This window comes from Sprattus sprattus (genome assembly GCF_963457725.1).
Source record: "Sprattus sprattus genome assembly, chromosome: 10".
NCBI classification, from domain to species: Eukaryota; Metazoa; Chordata; class Actinopteri; order Clupeiformes; family Clupeidae; genus Sprattus; species Sprattus sprattus.
This window is the reverse complement of record NC_137908.1, coordinates 28,277,704-28,294,507: the sequence shown is the minus strand read 5'-3', so window position 1 is coordinate 28,294,507 and position 16,804 is coordinate 28,277,704. Positions and strand designations below refer to the sequence as shown.

The following is a 16,804-nucleotide window of genomic DNA, read 5'->3' as shown; positions in this document are numbered from 1 at the left end:
CGTATGTATCAAGTGCATCAACTTGAATTGAGTGGTTGGCAGAATTTATTTAGTGAATTTCACAAAACTATAGACATGCTTTGTCTGTTTCCCTTACTTTGCAGTTTTGTATGTGGTTATAGTGGTGGAAGATATATCACCAACAAATCAATGGTCAACAAAACCATCTTAATACAAATGCCACTAGGTTCAAATGAAGATAAACCACCACGTTCAAATTTCACAACATAAAGATATGTATGGATGCTGAAAAAGACAAAGAAATCACAAAGAAGACAATTTGTGATGGATTTTAAATTTTTAACGTGTGTGTAATTTAAACTTGGCCTACTTTAAGGCTGACATGAAAGGAAGACCTATAAACTTATTCGAACCTTTATTTTGGCGGGATTAGGCATTTATGCTTGAAGTCAGATTGCGGTAAAACATTCAGGCACAATTCCATAGTAGCGTCAATAACATAGCTAAACAACCAAACTGTTCTAGCAAAGCGCACTGTAAAGCCCATTTTCCACATTGTAACTTTAAGACGCGCTAAGAGTGAAAGGAGGTGGTTTCACACCCGGGGTGGGAAACGAGGGCGGAGTCAAACAGTTGTGAATGACAGCTTGAAGTCGAACTTTATGGCGCTTGAGACCTCCAAAACAGCCAATCAGATAGAGAGTTTTTCCGTTCCTGGTAGTGGGACAGCCAATTGCAGTCGAAAATGGGAGGTTCCCATGGGTTGTGATGTATCCAACGTGGGACGTTGGAACGCTATGGAAAAAAAGGAAAGTAGGAACCGAAGAAGGGGGAACTCTCATGGTGGGCATGATTTGTAGTGGGAGCTGAATTTGTTAATAACTGGATCACCGAGATTTCCTGACAATATACTACATCTGATAAGCAACTACGGGACATCTGCGAGTTCACTTGATGAAATGTGTCTGGAAAGTTGGACGTAGTCGACGCTTACTGAAGAGATCTTTGATCGTTGTGTTTTGCTGTTGAAAATTGTTCCGGAGACCACTCAGCTTGCGCCGAGCTCGCGCTGACGGGAAACTTGGTAAAGATATTCAAGACTACTTTGTAGCAAGTTTGTACCTTTTGGATTTCGGCGACTCTGGGAGAAACTTTGTTTCTAGTGTCGATGCTACAGTGTCGTGCAACGTGAACATGGTGGCTGGAAGTTGGTGGAAAATGTTAAACTCAACTTGGTATTTGCATTTTCCACTTCTGAAGAGACTGAAATAACAACGAGTGATTGACTTATTCCGTTGTTATAGCATAATAAACACTAAGAACATTTACACCGTGTCAACCAGCCTAACCAAGGCATGCCGAAACTAAGCGTCTAACTTACAAGGAGACCCCCTTTCAACCTTTTAAGGACAACTGCCTGCAAGTTGCATTTCGTTTTGGCCGCTGGACAAGTTTCTTGTATTGCCTTGTTAATCGTGATTCACCTTTGATTTTTAGTTAGCCATACAGAGCACGGGAAGACAATTAGGCTATCTTAAGCACAGCTCTTACAAAAAAATCAAATGTAGCCTACACTGAATAGCAAAGCACTCCTGTTATCGAGTTTACTTGGTTAGTGTTCACACCACGATGACTGTAAAGTAATATCTTTGAGAAGATCATCAGTAATCTACATCAGATTTCCAATTTGTGGATTTGAGGAGAACGATCAAGCCACCGCGCGATTAGGACTGGATACAAAATGGCGGCCTCCCTGGGTCAGATCGGATCTGTTTCATATTATGCATTTTATTTAATGTTGTCCCTGGAACTGGTACTAAATTACGGATTGAGCGCAGATATACCATGTGCCCAAAACTGTACATGCACCGGAGATTCTGTTGACTGTAGCAACTTGGATTTGACGTATATTCCTCAGGACCTGCCAGCTGGGACTATTTCTATGTAAGTAACATAACAACAACAACTGGGATATGCTATGGGATAGTCTTGTATTAGCCGTCTCTCAGAAACATTACTTTATGAACGTTGAACACCTCGAATTTGGGCATGCATGTCTTGCTTACCTATGTGCTTTTCTTAAAAATAGCGTGACTGGCATGGACCTGTCTAGGCTATGTGAAATACACAAACACATTTCCAGGCACCTCTTGTACCGATGGTACTGCTGTGGAATAAGTGTCATTACAGTTTTAGGTTAGCAAACATGAGTATTTGATGCTAACAGGATGCACAGTGTAATAAGTGAAACGCAGCAGTTCGTTTATTAGAAGATTTTATGTTATAGCTATTTGGCTAATTGTTGAAAATGAACAAATTCAGGCGATAGGCTACACTGGTAAAAAACTTGAGCCTCTTTGACTGACTGCAGAACGGCCTTGAAGATGATAAACACTTGATTCCAGTGTTTTTTTTTGTTTCATTCTGGGATCAGAACCTTCGTATAGGCTAGTCTGTTGATAATGAGTCTAAATTAGATAAGGAGCCTTTAAAAAAACGAATTAATTTAAGATATTTAACACATGTGTCTGAATGGGTTATCTATTCAAATACAAAAAACATGCCTTATAAAGCATGTTCTTCTATTATACATTGCTATTTTATAATTCAGAGGTAATGAGCTTCATGTTTCTTAAAACATAACAGACTAGACACATTACAGTTAACTGATTATAATACATTGAATTTAAGTTTGTGGTATGTGTCCAGTTAACCTGTCCTCAACTGAGTCAATACATTTAGATACAGCTAGTCAAATAGAACTAATGCTTAATTTGGGTAAATAATATCAGGTAGGTATTAAATACACAGATAAGTCCGTGTACATTTCCACTGGGTAAAATAAGCCCTAATTTTTCAGGTTGACAAAATGATAGGACCATCTCCGCTAACACATTTCAGTTTGAATCGCTCAAGTGTCAACTTGCAGAAATGTAAACTTGGCAATTAATAGTGACAAAGCAGTGAACAACAAGTAGACCACATGCTTACCCTATGAGGTTGACTCAAAATGAAAATGACCCTCAGATTCTTGGAAACAGCTCTAATTTAATTCTATCCTTTGGATATTTTAAAAAGATGAGTAACAATGTCTTTAGGGTTTCCACTTGTCACACTATATTATTGTTATTGTGTTTTGTAATCAATTCAAAACGGCTATCATCTGTATTTTATGCTCAATTTTGTTGTGGTGTTACATCTGCTCTCCAGAGGTCAAGAGGAAAACCATTCGAAGCATGCAAAGAAGAGTTCTGTGTTCCAAAATGGGAATACTAGACCTAGTTCCAAACCCGCAGTTTAACAGCCCATAGTGTCCTTAAAATGTCTTCAAAATATCTAGATGTCATATTTCCACCTAGAATTGTGTTTAAATCGTATGAAGACGGCTCAAACTTAACTTTTGAAAAGGGATCATTTCTTGGCTGGTCAAACAAGGAAGTGATCTTCACGGTGATAGTTGGAAGCCTAATTTATTTAATTGTACCGTTGATGGGTTAAATATGCAGATTGTGGACTGCCTAATGTTTCTGCCACTTTTTAGTTTTAATTTTAAAGAGTGCACGCCCCAGGTCAGGTGTCTTCATGGGGAAGAGCACATGTGTAACACTTAAAGCAGATATCCTTAATGCATTGTAAACGTTTTCATAAGGCCTTACAACTTGTCAATAACACATTATAAAGTTTCAAGTGCCCTAAAAGATTGTAATTAGACAAACACTGTAAGACTAAGGCTTTTAAGTCCAAGGAAAAATTGCATCATGGTGCATATCCTACCAAGTCTGAGCATGTTGTAAAATAGTAAGATGATTTATTTTAACAGATGAATGGGTTATTGTAACACGTGAATTTGTTTCTAAAGAACAAGCATTATGACATTTTATGTGGCTTATAATGCCTTGCACAACCTCAAAAAGGGACCTTTTAAAAATCACGAGGCATGTTTTTATTCCTTCCGAACCAAAAGCTTGAACTATTTTCAATGCGACAGATCTGTGTCCTCAAAGGATGTGTCTGCACCGTGTGTTGGTGAACATGACCAGTGGTCCCACGTTATGCACGTTGAGTGCCATCAACCTGTTTACTCTGGAGGCCGTGGCTCCTACTTATTTCCCCGTCCTCATATAAACCAAAGTTAAAGGATGTTTAATGCAAGTTGGGCATGGATTAAGCGGAAGGTCATGTATGAGGCATTGAAATGTAAGGAGTACTCCTCTCCCTCCCCGTAGAACAATAATGTAGCTGTATTATCTTAGCACAGTGCTGACAGATCTCACAGTAGCAAAGCCGTAGTAGTGGAGGATGTGGAGATTGAGATGGAGGTGAATCGTGGGTGCTCATCTGAGGTAGATCCATCAGGAAAGAGAAAACATGGCTGTGCAAAGAATCAGGATCGTAATACCTTCCAGTTGTTCAAACAGCGCTCTCCCTCCAGTCACACTGTGTTGTTACAGCTCCCCAGTGGCCCCCCAGCTCCTGGTGGGGCTGGCTACCAAGCAAGGAAGCAATGGTCCTGCTCAGGGAGAGGGTGGGAGGGAGGGGGCCATGTGGATTCAACCCCGCGTCCAGAAAGGTGACGGCTAATTGACGGACGGAGACGAGGCAGAGCTCTGTGAACTGAACAGTCCACCTCACACTTTTCTGAGACGGTTGGATCTCTCTGCTAACGTGATGCAGGGAGTGATTATTTGATTCCCAGTGTTTGCATGGGACACGCACAGGAATAGAGGCGCCGGCCGTCATGAAGTGCAGTCGGCCGTGAGTTACACACTCATTTTGGGCCTCTCTCCTCCAATATTCTGGCTTTTTCCGCCGTGTCGACTCATCTAATTAGGCCATGTTTTTTTTCCCTTTTCACACCCCTTCCTCCAGACTCACACCTAAACAGTAGAGGCCCACAGAATGTGAGGAGTTGTTGGTGGTGGTGTTGTTGTTGTTATTGTGGTGCAATGTTTCTTTGGCAGTTCAAGCGTGTTGCCTGTAAGAGCGTGTGGGCAGTGTGTGAATGCATGGAGCTGAGGCCTTGCTCTGTGGAGTGAACAGCATTGAATGCCTGCTTGGACTCCAAGGTGTTTGTTAGCTCATCAAATGTTTTTTTTGTGTGTGGAAAGGACAGGAAAGGGGAAGGAAATGGAGCTGTTATGGGGGACTGCTGCTGTTTGTTTGTGTGGGGGTCTGTATGTGTGTGTGTGTGTGTGTGTGGTGGGGGCAGTTGTTCATGAACACCTGTGTGGGAGGTGTTAAACTGGGGCCCTGCCTCCGTTTATAGCCCTAGAGGGGTTTTGTCAGTGCCAGTGTTCTGTAGACGTAAGCCCTGCGACATGACAACTCTGTGTGTGTGTGTGTGTGTGTGTGTGTGTGTGTGTGTGTGTGTGTGTGTGTGTGTGTGTGTGTGTGTGTGTGTGTGTGTGTGTGTGTGTGTGTGTGTGTGTGTGTGTGTGTGTGTGTGTGTGTGTGTGCGTGCGTGAGTGTGTGTTTGAATATGCATGTATTAATGTGCTTTTAGCTGCTAGCACATTAATGGGCCACTCTTAGATAATATCACCAAACGTTTCCAAGGTCAGAGAGTGTTTGCCCGCTTACTTTCGCTTGAGGGCCTGTCTGGCTTTTAAATGCAACTGTGAGGGCAGAGTGAAAAGGGCCCTTCTGGTCGCAGTCTAACCCTCACTCTAACCCTAACCCCAACAGCCAGGCACGCAGAATGTGTCTCGCTCCCAAATGCTAGGCCTCCTCTTCGTCCCCCCCCCCCCCTCCCCGCAGCAATTTCCACAGAGATCTCCTTGACAAAATGGCTGTACTTCACAGCTCTGTTGGATGAAAGTACCATTCCCAAGCTTGTGCTTTGAAGCGATCTGATTTAAGAGCAGCTGTTTTGTGTGGTTGGCCACGTGTAAGACCATTGTTTGCGCCTTGCATATGTGGCCGACAGGGGATTAGCTGTTTTACCTCGGATATTTGGGAAACAAAACCGATACTAAGAGTGCGAGTCGTGAAAGGTTTTGTTGTTTTGAAACTGGCACTTCCATTGTGACACATCATTTGTTCTATTCCAGTCTTTCTCTACCGTGCTCTCTGTTCTCTTGCCCACTCTCCCTCATCTCTGAGCATGCCTTTAGTTCATGTTGCCGTGTGAAAGTGCAGGTAGGCACAACTGTCTATCAAGATGGACACGAGTGTGCAGGCATGACAACAGTGCTCAGAAGCCCAGAGTCATTTCTAACACTTCCAGGGACAAACAGTTAGCATGTTTTTGTCTCAGACAGAATACCTCCATAGTACCTCTTTTGCTCCCACCCCTGAAAAAACCCAAAAGCCTCTTTTTTTTTTGTTTAACTGAGTGTCTGCAAGTGGATTTGATGGATGAATCATCTGTGAATTTTGTACATCTGGAAAGAGTTTGGAGATCTGGGAAAGGAATTATCAAGAAAGAAATGAACAAGATAGAGAGAGGGGGGAACGAGAGCAGGAGAGGTTGGTCTCAACAGGCCCCCACCTCCCCCAAACACACACACACACACACACACACACACACACACCCCTTGGGCTCACGGCAGACAGGAGAGGCCCTGGTCCAACTTCCCCAAACAGGCCTCTGGCTCCGTCTCACTGACCAACGCACAGCAGTCTGGGCAACCATCTGGGGGTTAATGATACACGTGCGCGTGCAAATACACACACACACACACACACACACACACACACACACACACACACACACACACACACGTAGGGCTAAGGAGATCTGGTTTGTACTGAAACACAAACGAACACACATACACACACTTGATTATGGGTTAATGCTGGATTGCAGACACACCTCCCAAGACATATATACAGAAGTAAGAGTAGGATACACACACATACACACACACACACACAGAATAAAGACTCATAATTACACAAATCTTTTCATAGAGTGCCGTAGAAAATCAACTAGCCGGTTAATCTGAGCTAATAGCATTGGCAGGGTCCATCTGAAGTGCCATTGTTCTGCCTTGCTTATGACAAATGAATCTGAACTACTTCAAAGTGAAGAAAATGAGTGATCATTAGACAGCAGACTTCCTTCTCCCGAGGTTTATTATGTTTGCAGGAAGAACACTACAATAATTGCAGCGCTCCGCAAGTGTGTGTGTGTGTGTGTGCGTGATTAGCATTCACTAAATTGCGTAGACGGCTGTGTGTGAGTGAGTGTGCGTGTGTGTGTGTGTGTTCTGTTCTCCCTCCCTGACGGACTCTTGGCTGGCGTCGGTGGGCCTGGGTTCATGCTGTGCCTTAGGCCAGGGAGAGTGTGTGTTAGTGTGTGTGTGTGGACCCCTTCCCAAACTCCTTTTCTTGTGTGTTTGGGCCTAGCTGGTTTACACAGCAAACTGGGATCGCTGCTGAACGTGCAGCCTTTCCCGTAAAGGCTTTCTTTGATCTGTCTCTGCTGTTGGCACACTGAAACACTTCACTTTGCTCTGTTTCAATGGGTTGTGTTATTGTTAGCAGTGCAAGACTCTGGTAATCTTAAACGTTTTTGTGTGTTTGTGTGTGTGTGTGTGTATAAGACATGCCAGCTGTTATATCTATCCTCTTGCCTGAAATGTGCTGATCAGAGGTATGTGCCACGTTTGTGCCTCTGGGTATCTAAAACATATTTTATCTGATACAGGTTTTTTTTTTTTTCCTGGGCGAAAAACCCTAAGCCTCTCTCTTTCCCTCTCTCTGGTGCTCCTTGCCAGTTTGAGGCCTTGTGTGTTTTCTTTCTTTTCCAAGTGCGTAAGAAAATTGTGCCATGCTGTAACTCCTAGTTCCCCTATCAGTGGCGTTGCTGGGCTGTAAACAGTCCTTTATGACAGGAAGGCGGGTGGTAGAGGTGAGAGAGAGGGAGCGCAAACGCAAGCGCAAGCGAGTAAGAGAGGACAGGGGAAAAAAACGCCTGTGTGGTACGAGTCTCTGTCTGGCCCCTGTCTGGTCGGGCAGCTTTGACAGAAGGTTATTCTTTGACTAGTTTATTAGGCTCGGTGTGTTTGTGTGTGTGTGTGTGTGTGTGTGTGTGTGTGTGTGTGTGTGTGTGTGTGTGTGTGTGTGTGTGTGTGTGTGTGTGTGTGTGTGTGTGTGTGTGTGTGTGTGTGAGAGAGAGAGAGAGAGAGAGGCGGGAGGCACTAAAGAAGCTTCTGTCTTTCCAGCTGGATCATAAAAGGCCATCATTGACATCACTTCACACTTCCAAAGACCGAAGTTCACACTCCTCTTATCGGCGATAAAGATGGCCAGATAAAGAGTGTCTTCAGCAGTCATGCCCCCCCCCCCCCCGGGCTGTAAAGTGAGAAAAATGACATCACTCCCCTGCTTTTACAGATTGCAGTAATGAATGGTGTTTTTAAAAGAAAGGAGGGGAGGAAGAGAGCACACATTGTAGAGGAGGAGCAGCCAGGAGGGAATGTGCTTGTGAAGCTATGCTAGCATGGAGTCAGCAGGGCAGCAGGGCAATTCCTCATGGCAGATATGCCTGAAAGTAACAGTAACTCCTTAGCGAAGATATGACTTCAGTTTTCTGTCCCCCCCCCCCCCCCCCTTCCTTCCCCTCACTCAGTCATGGCTTCCTAAATGAGTTTGACCTTCGCATTTGCAAAGTGCCAATGTCCTCCGCTCCCGTTTCCTGGGGTAGGAAGTTGTTGGCCATTGGCCCTTTTGTCTGGGGTGTATGTGTGGGGGTGGGGGTGTGAATGAACAGTGGCATTCTTAAACAGGACTTTCTGGCTCAAGCACACACCGGCCCAATTCACTGTCAACGCAATGTGCCACCCTTGCAGTGTCGTATGCCTGTGTGTGTGTGTGTGTTTGTGCCCCGCACGCACACACACATGCACGTATGCAGTCCCAGGGTACTGTGTGTGTGTGTGTGTGTGTGTGTGTGTGTGTGTGTGTGTGTGTGTGAGAGAGAGATTGTGACACTCGTGAGAAGGAAAGAGGTCGTTCCTCGCTGCAGGGTCATCCAGTAGGTGTGAAAGTTATCTGATAAGATAGAGGCTGAAAGACAGAGCAATGAAAGAGAGGAAAGAATTCACAGTTGTGTAAACACTCTCCTCCCCCGGCGGCCAATCAAAGGCCCTGACACTCTGAAGATGACCCCCCCCACACCCGGACTCTCACATACGCCCCCAGACCTCCTAGTCCTGTTCCCGTTTGCCAGCTGTGGCATCCTGTTGGTCAGGTTGAGTAAGTTATTTTTGCACTGGTTGGGTCTTTGGCTTCCTAGTGTGAGTCCCCGTCAGGCCAGTAGCAGATCTTGTCGCTGCATGAATCGGGCTGCTCTGATAAGAGTGAACAGTGAATCAGACCTCTGCCCTTTAATCTGCACAGTTGGCATAGGCTGGCAGTGTGGGGTGAATTCCGCCACACACACACAAAAACACCGGAATGGAGGGAGAGCCTGGGTTTTGAAAGCCAGTTGAAAATGGTGAATTAAGGTATTTTTTTTGTTTTGAGTCAGTTAGTTTAACCCGGCTGAAAATTGGTTGCCTGCTTGTTCCCGGCCCTTCCTCAGCTTTGCCGCAAATCGTCAATGGCCTTAGTGCTTTTCCTGCCCCCTGGCGCAGCCAAGCAGTGGAAACCCTGCAATTTTTCACTTTGCTTCAGTATAATTAGGTAATTGCCCTCTGTACCAGAGGATAGCAATTTAGCAATCCCTGGCACAATGGCGGTAGGGAGAGGTGAGTGTGTGTGTGATCACAGTGCAGCACCTTGTCAAAGCACTGCCTCCAGGGCAGTTCACACTCCACCATTATCTCGTCACACACACACACACACACACACACACACACACACACACACACACACACACACACTGACAGTGTGGACTGTAAGGCCGAAGCTGTCCTTCTTTCTCTGCAGCTCTGAAGGCTGACGCATAACTCCTAGCTAGGAGCTAATTTGTCAGGATTGGTTTTTAAAAAAGAAATCAGCTTTGCGTCCCAGCTGGTGTGCTTTGATCCCTGCTTTGTTATTCTTGTGGACTTCCCTGTCCTCTCAGTGGCACGGGAGGAATGTGGCGCAGCGCGTCAGGTGGCTCTCGTGTCCCCGACGCATGGCACTGGGGTTTCAGAGTTCAGGGCTCCACCCAAGCGCATGCAGCAGAGATCCTGTGGAACAGGGAGGACAGGTCAGAGATCAGTGTTCAGACATGCCTTCAATAAGAGAAAAATATCATCACACATTTGAGCTGAAGTTGAGCCAGTTTATTTCTTTTTTTGTCATTGAAAATGCCAGAATTTCAGCAACAAAGTGCCTGTATCAAGGTCATTCATTACAAAGTCATTGTAACTGCCAGTAAGTTTTAATCCTGGTTACACGTTGTGATTTTTAAGAATTGTATATCGTTTCTAGTTTTTAAGCATCTTTTTAATTGTGATGTACACTCATTTCAAATAAGGGAAATCCTCAAAATATATGCAACTAGTGCAGGTCAAAATCATAGGATTGTGTGTGTAATTAACTTTGTCTTTTAACAGCTAACACACATTTAAAATATGCATAAAATAAATATAATGAAATCTGTAATTTTACAAAAATTTCTTTGGTCAAAACTAAATGGTTTGATTTATGAAGAAAATGCATACCTATTCACATCAACAAACACCTGGCTGCATTAAATGTGACATCTGACAACTTAACCATTTATATTACCATTTAATACCAACCATAAAACAAATTATTAGACATTCATTTTTGAAAGGCATGGTCATTTTTGACGGAGACCAAACAAATGTGGTGATGCAAAATTATATGAAAAAAAGCTTTCCCAATTTATTTTACCGATTAAAGTAAGTAGGGTAAAGAGTGTCATGAATTCACAACATGAGGGTTAAGCCTGATGTGGTCTCTTCAATCAACCAGCAACTCGGTACGTTGTGTGTGTGTGTGTGTGTGTGTGTGTGTGTCAGTGTTTCCTTTGTCCAGTAATTTGCAGGTCTTTGTCCGGAAAAAAATTGAAAAGTCCGAAAATATTAGAGCTCACCGGTCAAATTGTCTGATTGGAATTTCTTAAAAATCCCTCCTCGCAAACACAATCTGAATTTGAGAACAATCCTTATATAAGGACTTATAAAGCAAACGCGCACTGCCCTTATTATGTTTTAAAGGAACAGGCTAATCTGCCGTTAGAAAGTTATTAAACAACACGCATATGCTGCATTTTAAAGGAGCGAACTGATTGAGAAGGCCAAACGCAACTGATGAGGGTAAACTGTCTGACGAGGATGAACCTGTAATACCTGCAGTGTTGCGTCTGAACGCGTTTCATTTCATTATACTGTCTATGCCCGTGCGTGAGCGCGCCAAAGTTGCGTAGGAGCCAAGAGCGGTATTGCAGACAGATAGAGATTTCGATAAATTATACCTCGCAGCATATTGAAAAAACAAACTGAACAAGTTATTTTTTTGGAGCTGTTAAAATTTTTGAATTATGAACTGAACTATTTCATGTAGAAAGTGAACTTCCCAAACACTAAATATGTGAAGCCCTAGATGTTCGAACAGCTTCACCAGAGAAAAAAGCCGAAATGTCGGGCGTTTATGTTATTATGGAGTGACAAGTTCCGGTGCGAGGTAATTGATAATGTTGAAATGTTCTGTTAGCACAACGAAAAGGCAGGACGACACAACGGATTCACAAGAGGGTCGAATAATTTTAGAATCTCTGCTCTCATTGAACATAGTCAGAGCAATGACCATGTTGGGGCGCTCAATTTAACGCCACAGCAGGTTGCGATTAAAGGCCACTTATTGACGCGCATCAGACATTAATGGTTTTTCCCATTGTAAACTTAGGCAAATAAACATGTTGCATTCTAAACTACCTGATAATGTTATTATTTAAGCTACGCATGTTGTCAGTTTTCTTCAATAGGCTAATTTAGAAGCAGAAATAGATATTTGGCCGGCTTATCCTTAAAATGTCCGGCAAATGAAAACTCTGCCGGTCATTTTGACCGCCAACATTTTTCTCTAGCGTAACCTCTGGTGTGTGTGTGTGTGTGTGTGTGTGTGTGTGTGTGTGTGTGTGTGTGTGTGTGTGTCTGTGTGTTGTCCACCTGAAAAATAAACAAACTAGGACTCTTACAAGGCCTCCATGTTTGCATTCATTGAACCACAAAAGCTGTAAGTGTCTCGAGCAGTGAAGGCCAAGGGCAAGTTCATCCTAATAAGATCATCCAAGAGGTGCTTGGCAGCTGTTGAGGAGGGGATGGGAGATCCATCTGAGGGGTCTGACATGCATGGAGAGATTGTGCCATCATCAATCTCCAGAGTTTCAACAGGACGGGTCCCGGAGCTCAAGGCCGTGCCAGAATGACAGCGGGAGACCAATCATATCGACCGCAGCGTTTTGAGTCTTGGCACGGCACCCGACTAAAATCACATGTTCGGAGCAGCAGTTGTAAAATAGACCGGAGGGTTGGACCGTTTAGTTTGATGGCCTTTGGACGCATGTGGGTTAGTTTCTGTTTGAACGATACAGAGAAGCGATTTGCCCCGGACCTTAATGTGGCGTCACTGATTCAAGTCACAAAGTACTGATTACTGACAGTAAGATTTTGACTAATTTTCCTTCCTCTCTCTGTCTCATTTCTTTCATCTTTTCTATCCCTCTCTCTCTCTCCTCCCTCTCTTCCTTCAGAAACCTGAGCCACAACAAGCTGACAGCAGTCGATACGGATATCCTCTCCAGCTTCCCAAACCTGCGAGAAGTGTGAGTAATACGGCCTTCCCATTCCCGGATCACTCCGATGTACTGTACTGCACTGCCGTGAACACACACAGTCACCGTCACTGTCACTGTCACCGTTCAAGCTTGGCAGACCCACATCAGACTGGCTCAAGGCCAAAGCCAAAACGAGCTAATCCACCTATAGCTGCAAACCTAGTGCAGTCTCCTAATGCAGGCTTTCTGGGTTGTTTTTATGGGTGTAGACAGAGGTTGTACGATAACATAGTACCTATGAAGTCAGGCAAGGACGATGAAATTAAGTCCTCTTTAGAGAGACATTTAAATCTTTTTTGGCTTATGGTGCGTTATGGGTAGAAAAGGACTTTATTATCAAGCCTTTGTATCATCAGGCCAGACACACTGGCTTTGTGTCTGAAGCTGAGAGATCACCCAGCCATTAGAAAGGTTTGGCTCTTCCCTCGGGATTTAAGAATGACAAAAGCCAGTGTTTCATTTTCTCAGTTGTGTGTAATCACACACTCTCAAACAAATATACACACACTAACACACATGCATACAATCCCTACTCAACTGGCTGAATACACATATATATTCTCATATACTTGCATACTCATACTCACACACACACACACACACACACACACTCACACACTCACACACACACACACACACACACACACTCACACACACTCACATGCCAGACTGAATTGAACCTCATCTTTCCTCTCCGATAGTCCAGTTCAGGCTATGAGGCTTAGGTGTCAACACAGGCACTCACATAATGCATTGGATAACTGTAATGTGTCTTCTCATTTGCCTGTAATATCCCCTAAACCTGTGTTTTTCACCTTGCAGACGCTTGGACCACAATGAGCTCACAACCATCCCTTCCTTTGGGCCGGCCTCTCCCAAGATCGCAGTCCTCTATCTGTAAGTCGATCACGCTTGACCATCCACTGAGACACAAGCATAGTGCCTCTTGAAAAGAACAAACAGACAAAAAAAAAACAACCCTGAGGCTATGCATGATGCAGAGGTGTGACCACTGCGGTCTTAGGTGGAGGAGAGTCCTTTTCTTGTGTTGTGGTTGTGGTTGCGCTAGGAAGCCCTGGGTGCTGATTGAGGCCCCTTGATGAAGAGGGAGCCCTCGTGTGTCCCTCACCCCAGGCCAGGGTTGTGAAACTCGGCCTGCGGGGATCGCCCCGGCTGGCATGCCACTGGAGATTTACTGCCCTATTTGGGGAAAGCGTGTGCGTGTGCGTGTGCGTGTGCGCGTGCCCGTGCGTGTGCGCGTGCCCGTGCGCGCATGTTTGTGAGTATACCACAGCTGTGAGCCCTTTGCTCCCTGAATAGCCACACACACACACACAATCATGACTCAATCCCACTGTGCCCAAGTGGAATATAAAGCCCTATTACTGCTCTCACCTCCTTAACAGCTGTAGCACACTGGCCCATTTTACCTTCAAGTCCTTCAAGTCATTACCACACACACACACACACACACACACACACACACACACACACACACACACACACACACACACACACACACACACACACACACACACACGTATCAATCCGCCCTGGTGGGGGTGGCGCAGGTTTCCCCTGCATCGACCCACATCTCCCGCGTGACGTTCACACAATCTGGATCAGTTTCCCCAAGGCCCTCGCCCGCCATCTGCCAGCGCTCTGTCACTATATGGGCCCTATAGACAGCTAATGATTTTACAGCCCAAGCTATAGGTTTACACTCATGCACTGAGAGGAGGAGGGGGAGGTGTGGGGATCCCTCTCCTTCTCCTCCTCCTCTTCCTCCTCCTTCTGCTCCAGCTTAACGCTTCCAGCATGGGGCATGTTTGTCCGGAGCACTGTAGGGCGGAGAGACAGTGAATTTGACCCAGCATTGTGCGAGGGTAGAGTAGAGTGGAGTAGAGTGGAGTAGAGTGGAGTAGAGTGGAGTAGAGTGGAGTAGAGTGGAGTAGAGTGGAGTAGAGTGGAGTAGAGTAGAGTGGAGTAGAGTAGAGTAGAGTGGAGTGGAGTGGAGTAAGTAGCTAAGTAAGACTTTATTTATATAGCACATTTCGTACAAGAGTTGCAGTTCAAAGTGCTTTACATAAAATCAATAAAAGCAAGCAGCAAGAGCAATACTTGGCAAATAAATAGAAAATGATAAACATCGTATCAGAACCTGGTGTTCCGATAAGAGAGAATAACAGGAGATATATCGAAGCCACAATATGGTTTCCGACAGTGCTATGGTACCCTTGAAACAGTTTTACAGAGAAATAGTAAAAGTAGTGCAAGTTACAGAGAAATTAATAGTGCCGGATAAAATTAATAAAATGCTTTGGTAAAGTAGAATAGAGTGGACTGGACTGGACTAGAGTGGAGTGGTGGTGGGTTCTTTTTTTGGCCTGGTTAGATGCCTGTTGCTATGGAACAGGGTCAGCCCCGCAGTGCACCATGGGAAGGCATACCATCCAAAAGCCGCACAGCTGAAAACAGTTGAAGCCACAGCTGTGCCTGTCAATCACCTTCCGTACTGTAAAATCTGCCAGACAGGAATTGACTGGAAAGGAGGGGGGGGGGGGGGGGGGTCTGGTGTTGGAAAGTGGGGATTGGCTGCAGGGAAATCACTATAGTTACGGATAGGGAATGGTGGGGGTGGGGGGCCGTTTTGGGTTTCCACCTGTGAGTAGCTGTGACTGTAACACCCACCTCAGCTACAGACCCCCCTCCCTCTCGGCCCCTCACGTCCCGGATCTCGGTGGCTGGCTGTGCTGTGCCGGCTGGCCAGATTCCTTCTGCAGTTGGTTCACCAGCTGGAATGCGGTCGGACCGCGGTGGTGCTTGTGGTCACGCAGCAGAGGCCGTCCACAGCACCTGAGTCACAGCACAGCTCTAGTGGACCCAAAAGAAACCAAACATACTGCCGGCTAACATATACAGAAAACACATGGATACTGACGTACCAATACTTAGACATTTCCCCCTCAAATTCAGAAGGGGTCTAATTGACCGATCGCGAAACTCCTCCCTAGAGCGGCCCTTGTCCAATCATACCTTAGCAACCGCTGCTAAGAGAAGAAGGTCCGACAACTTTGAGGTCTGAGCAGCATGGTTATACAGTGTGCCTACGGGACTTGTAGGTATGACATGAGGTACCCTGAGAGATTAGAGGGATACGTTGTTTTTCCCCGCTTCCCCAAAGCCCAAAACACAGGCGCAAAGGTGCCAGCTGTGGATTTAACAGTGTGGTCACCCCACACCCAACTCAATATATCGCAAAATGCACATATGTCTGCTCCAAAGTAAATTAACTGCTTGCTGCCAGCTAGCTATCGCTAGGTATGATGGCTAACTATCTAGTTGAGAAAAATTCCCCAAACAGTTATGGTTCATGAATACTTGTATTATTACCACTAAAATAACATAACTAGTCTCTCCAACTAAACCGACTTCATGTTAAAAAATTTAAATGTTATGTATGTGACCGTCTAAATGTAAAATGTTACTGTCTGTATGAATGCACGCAGACGCCAGCATTGAACAAAACTTTTAATGAACACTTTGTAGTTTGTATTTATGCTTGATACAACATTGAACAGAACGTTTAACAAACACTTTGTATGTATGCTGCTGGCGTTCACAATTGCCAGCTTTGATAACTCAGGGTGCACATTTACAAAATGTTTTACTGACGGTAACATCAACATTGCATTGATGGATAGTCACCATCCTAGCTAGCTACATACCTCCAGAGTCTCTCGCCAGAGACGGAATAAATAATAAGAATAATCTTTGGAGGTTATTAGCTAGCTTGAAATATTATATACAGATCTTACCCAGTGGTGAAATAGCATGACTAGTCTACAAGGTTGTGCTGGTTGCATTTTAATGAAGAGGTCGTAGGGTTTCTATTTTTTTATTTTTTATTGAGACCTGTATGCCTTTGCTTCAATTATTGTTGTGTCCACTTTGTTGTTGATCTTAATATTTTGGATATATCCTTCCACTGCATATTGCAGACCCTTTTGGCTTGATCTGGAGGATACCGCGGAGGTATTACTCCAAAAATCATCACTCATACTGACAGTTATAGCGCTCGTACCCGTACTTGACATGGCT

The 16,804-nt window shown here is 44.7% G+C and overlaps 1 protein-coding gene across 1 annotated transcript in view; it reads left to right on the top strand.

The window, feature by feature from the left end:
- The first annotated feature begins 783 nt into the window (after nucleotides 1-783).
- lrig1 (leucine-rich repeats and immunoglobulin-like domains 1) overlaps nucleotides 784-16,804 on the top strand; it is a 39,919-nt gene continuing 23,898 nt past the window's right edge. Inside the window, 3 exon segments of the mRNA XM_080846536.1 lie at nucleotides 784-1,905; nucleotides 12,620-12,691; nucleotides 13,526-13,600. Coding sequence (XP_080702662.1) covers nucleotides 1,703-1,905; nucleotides 12,620-12,691; nucleotides 13,526-13,600 — 350 coding nt within the window. The 5' untranslated portion in view covers nucleotides 784-1,702.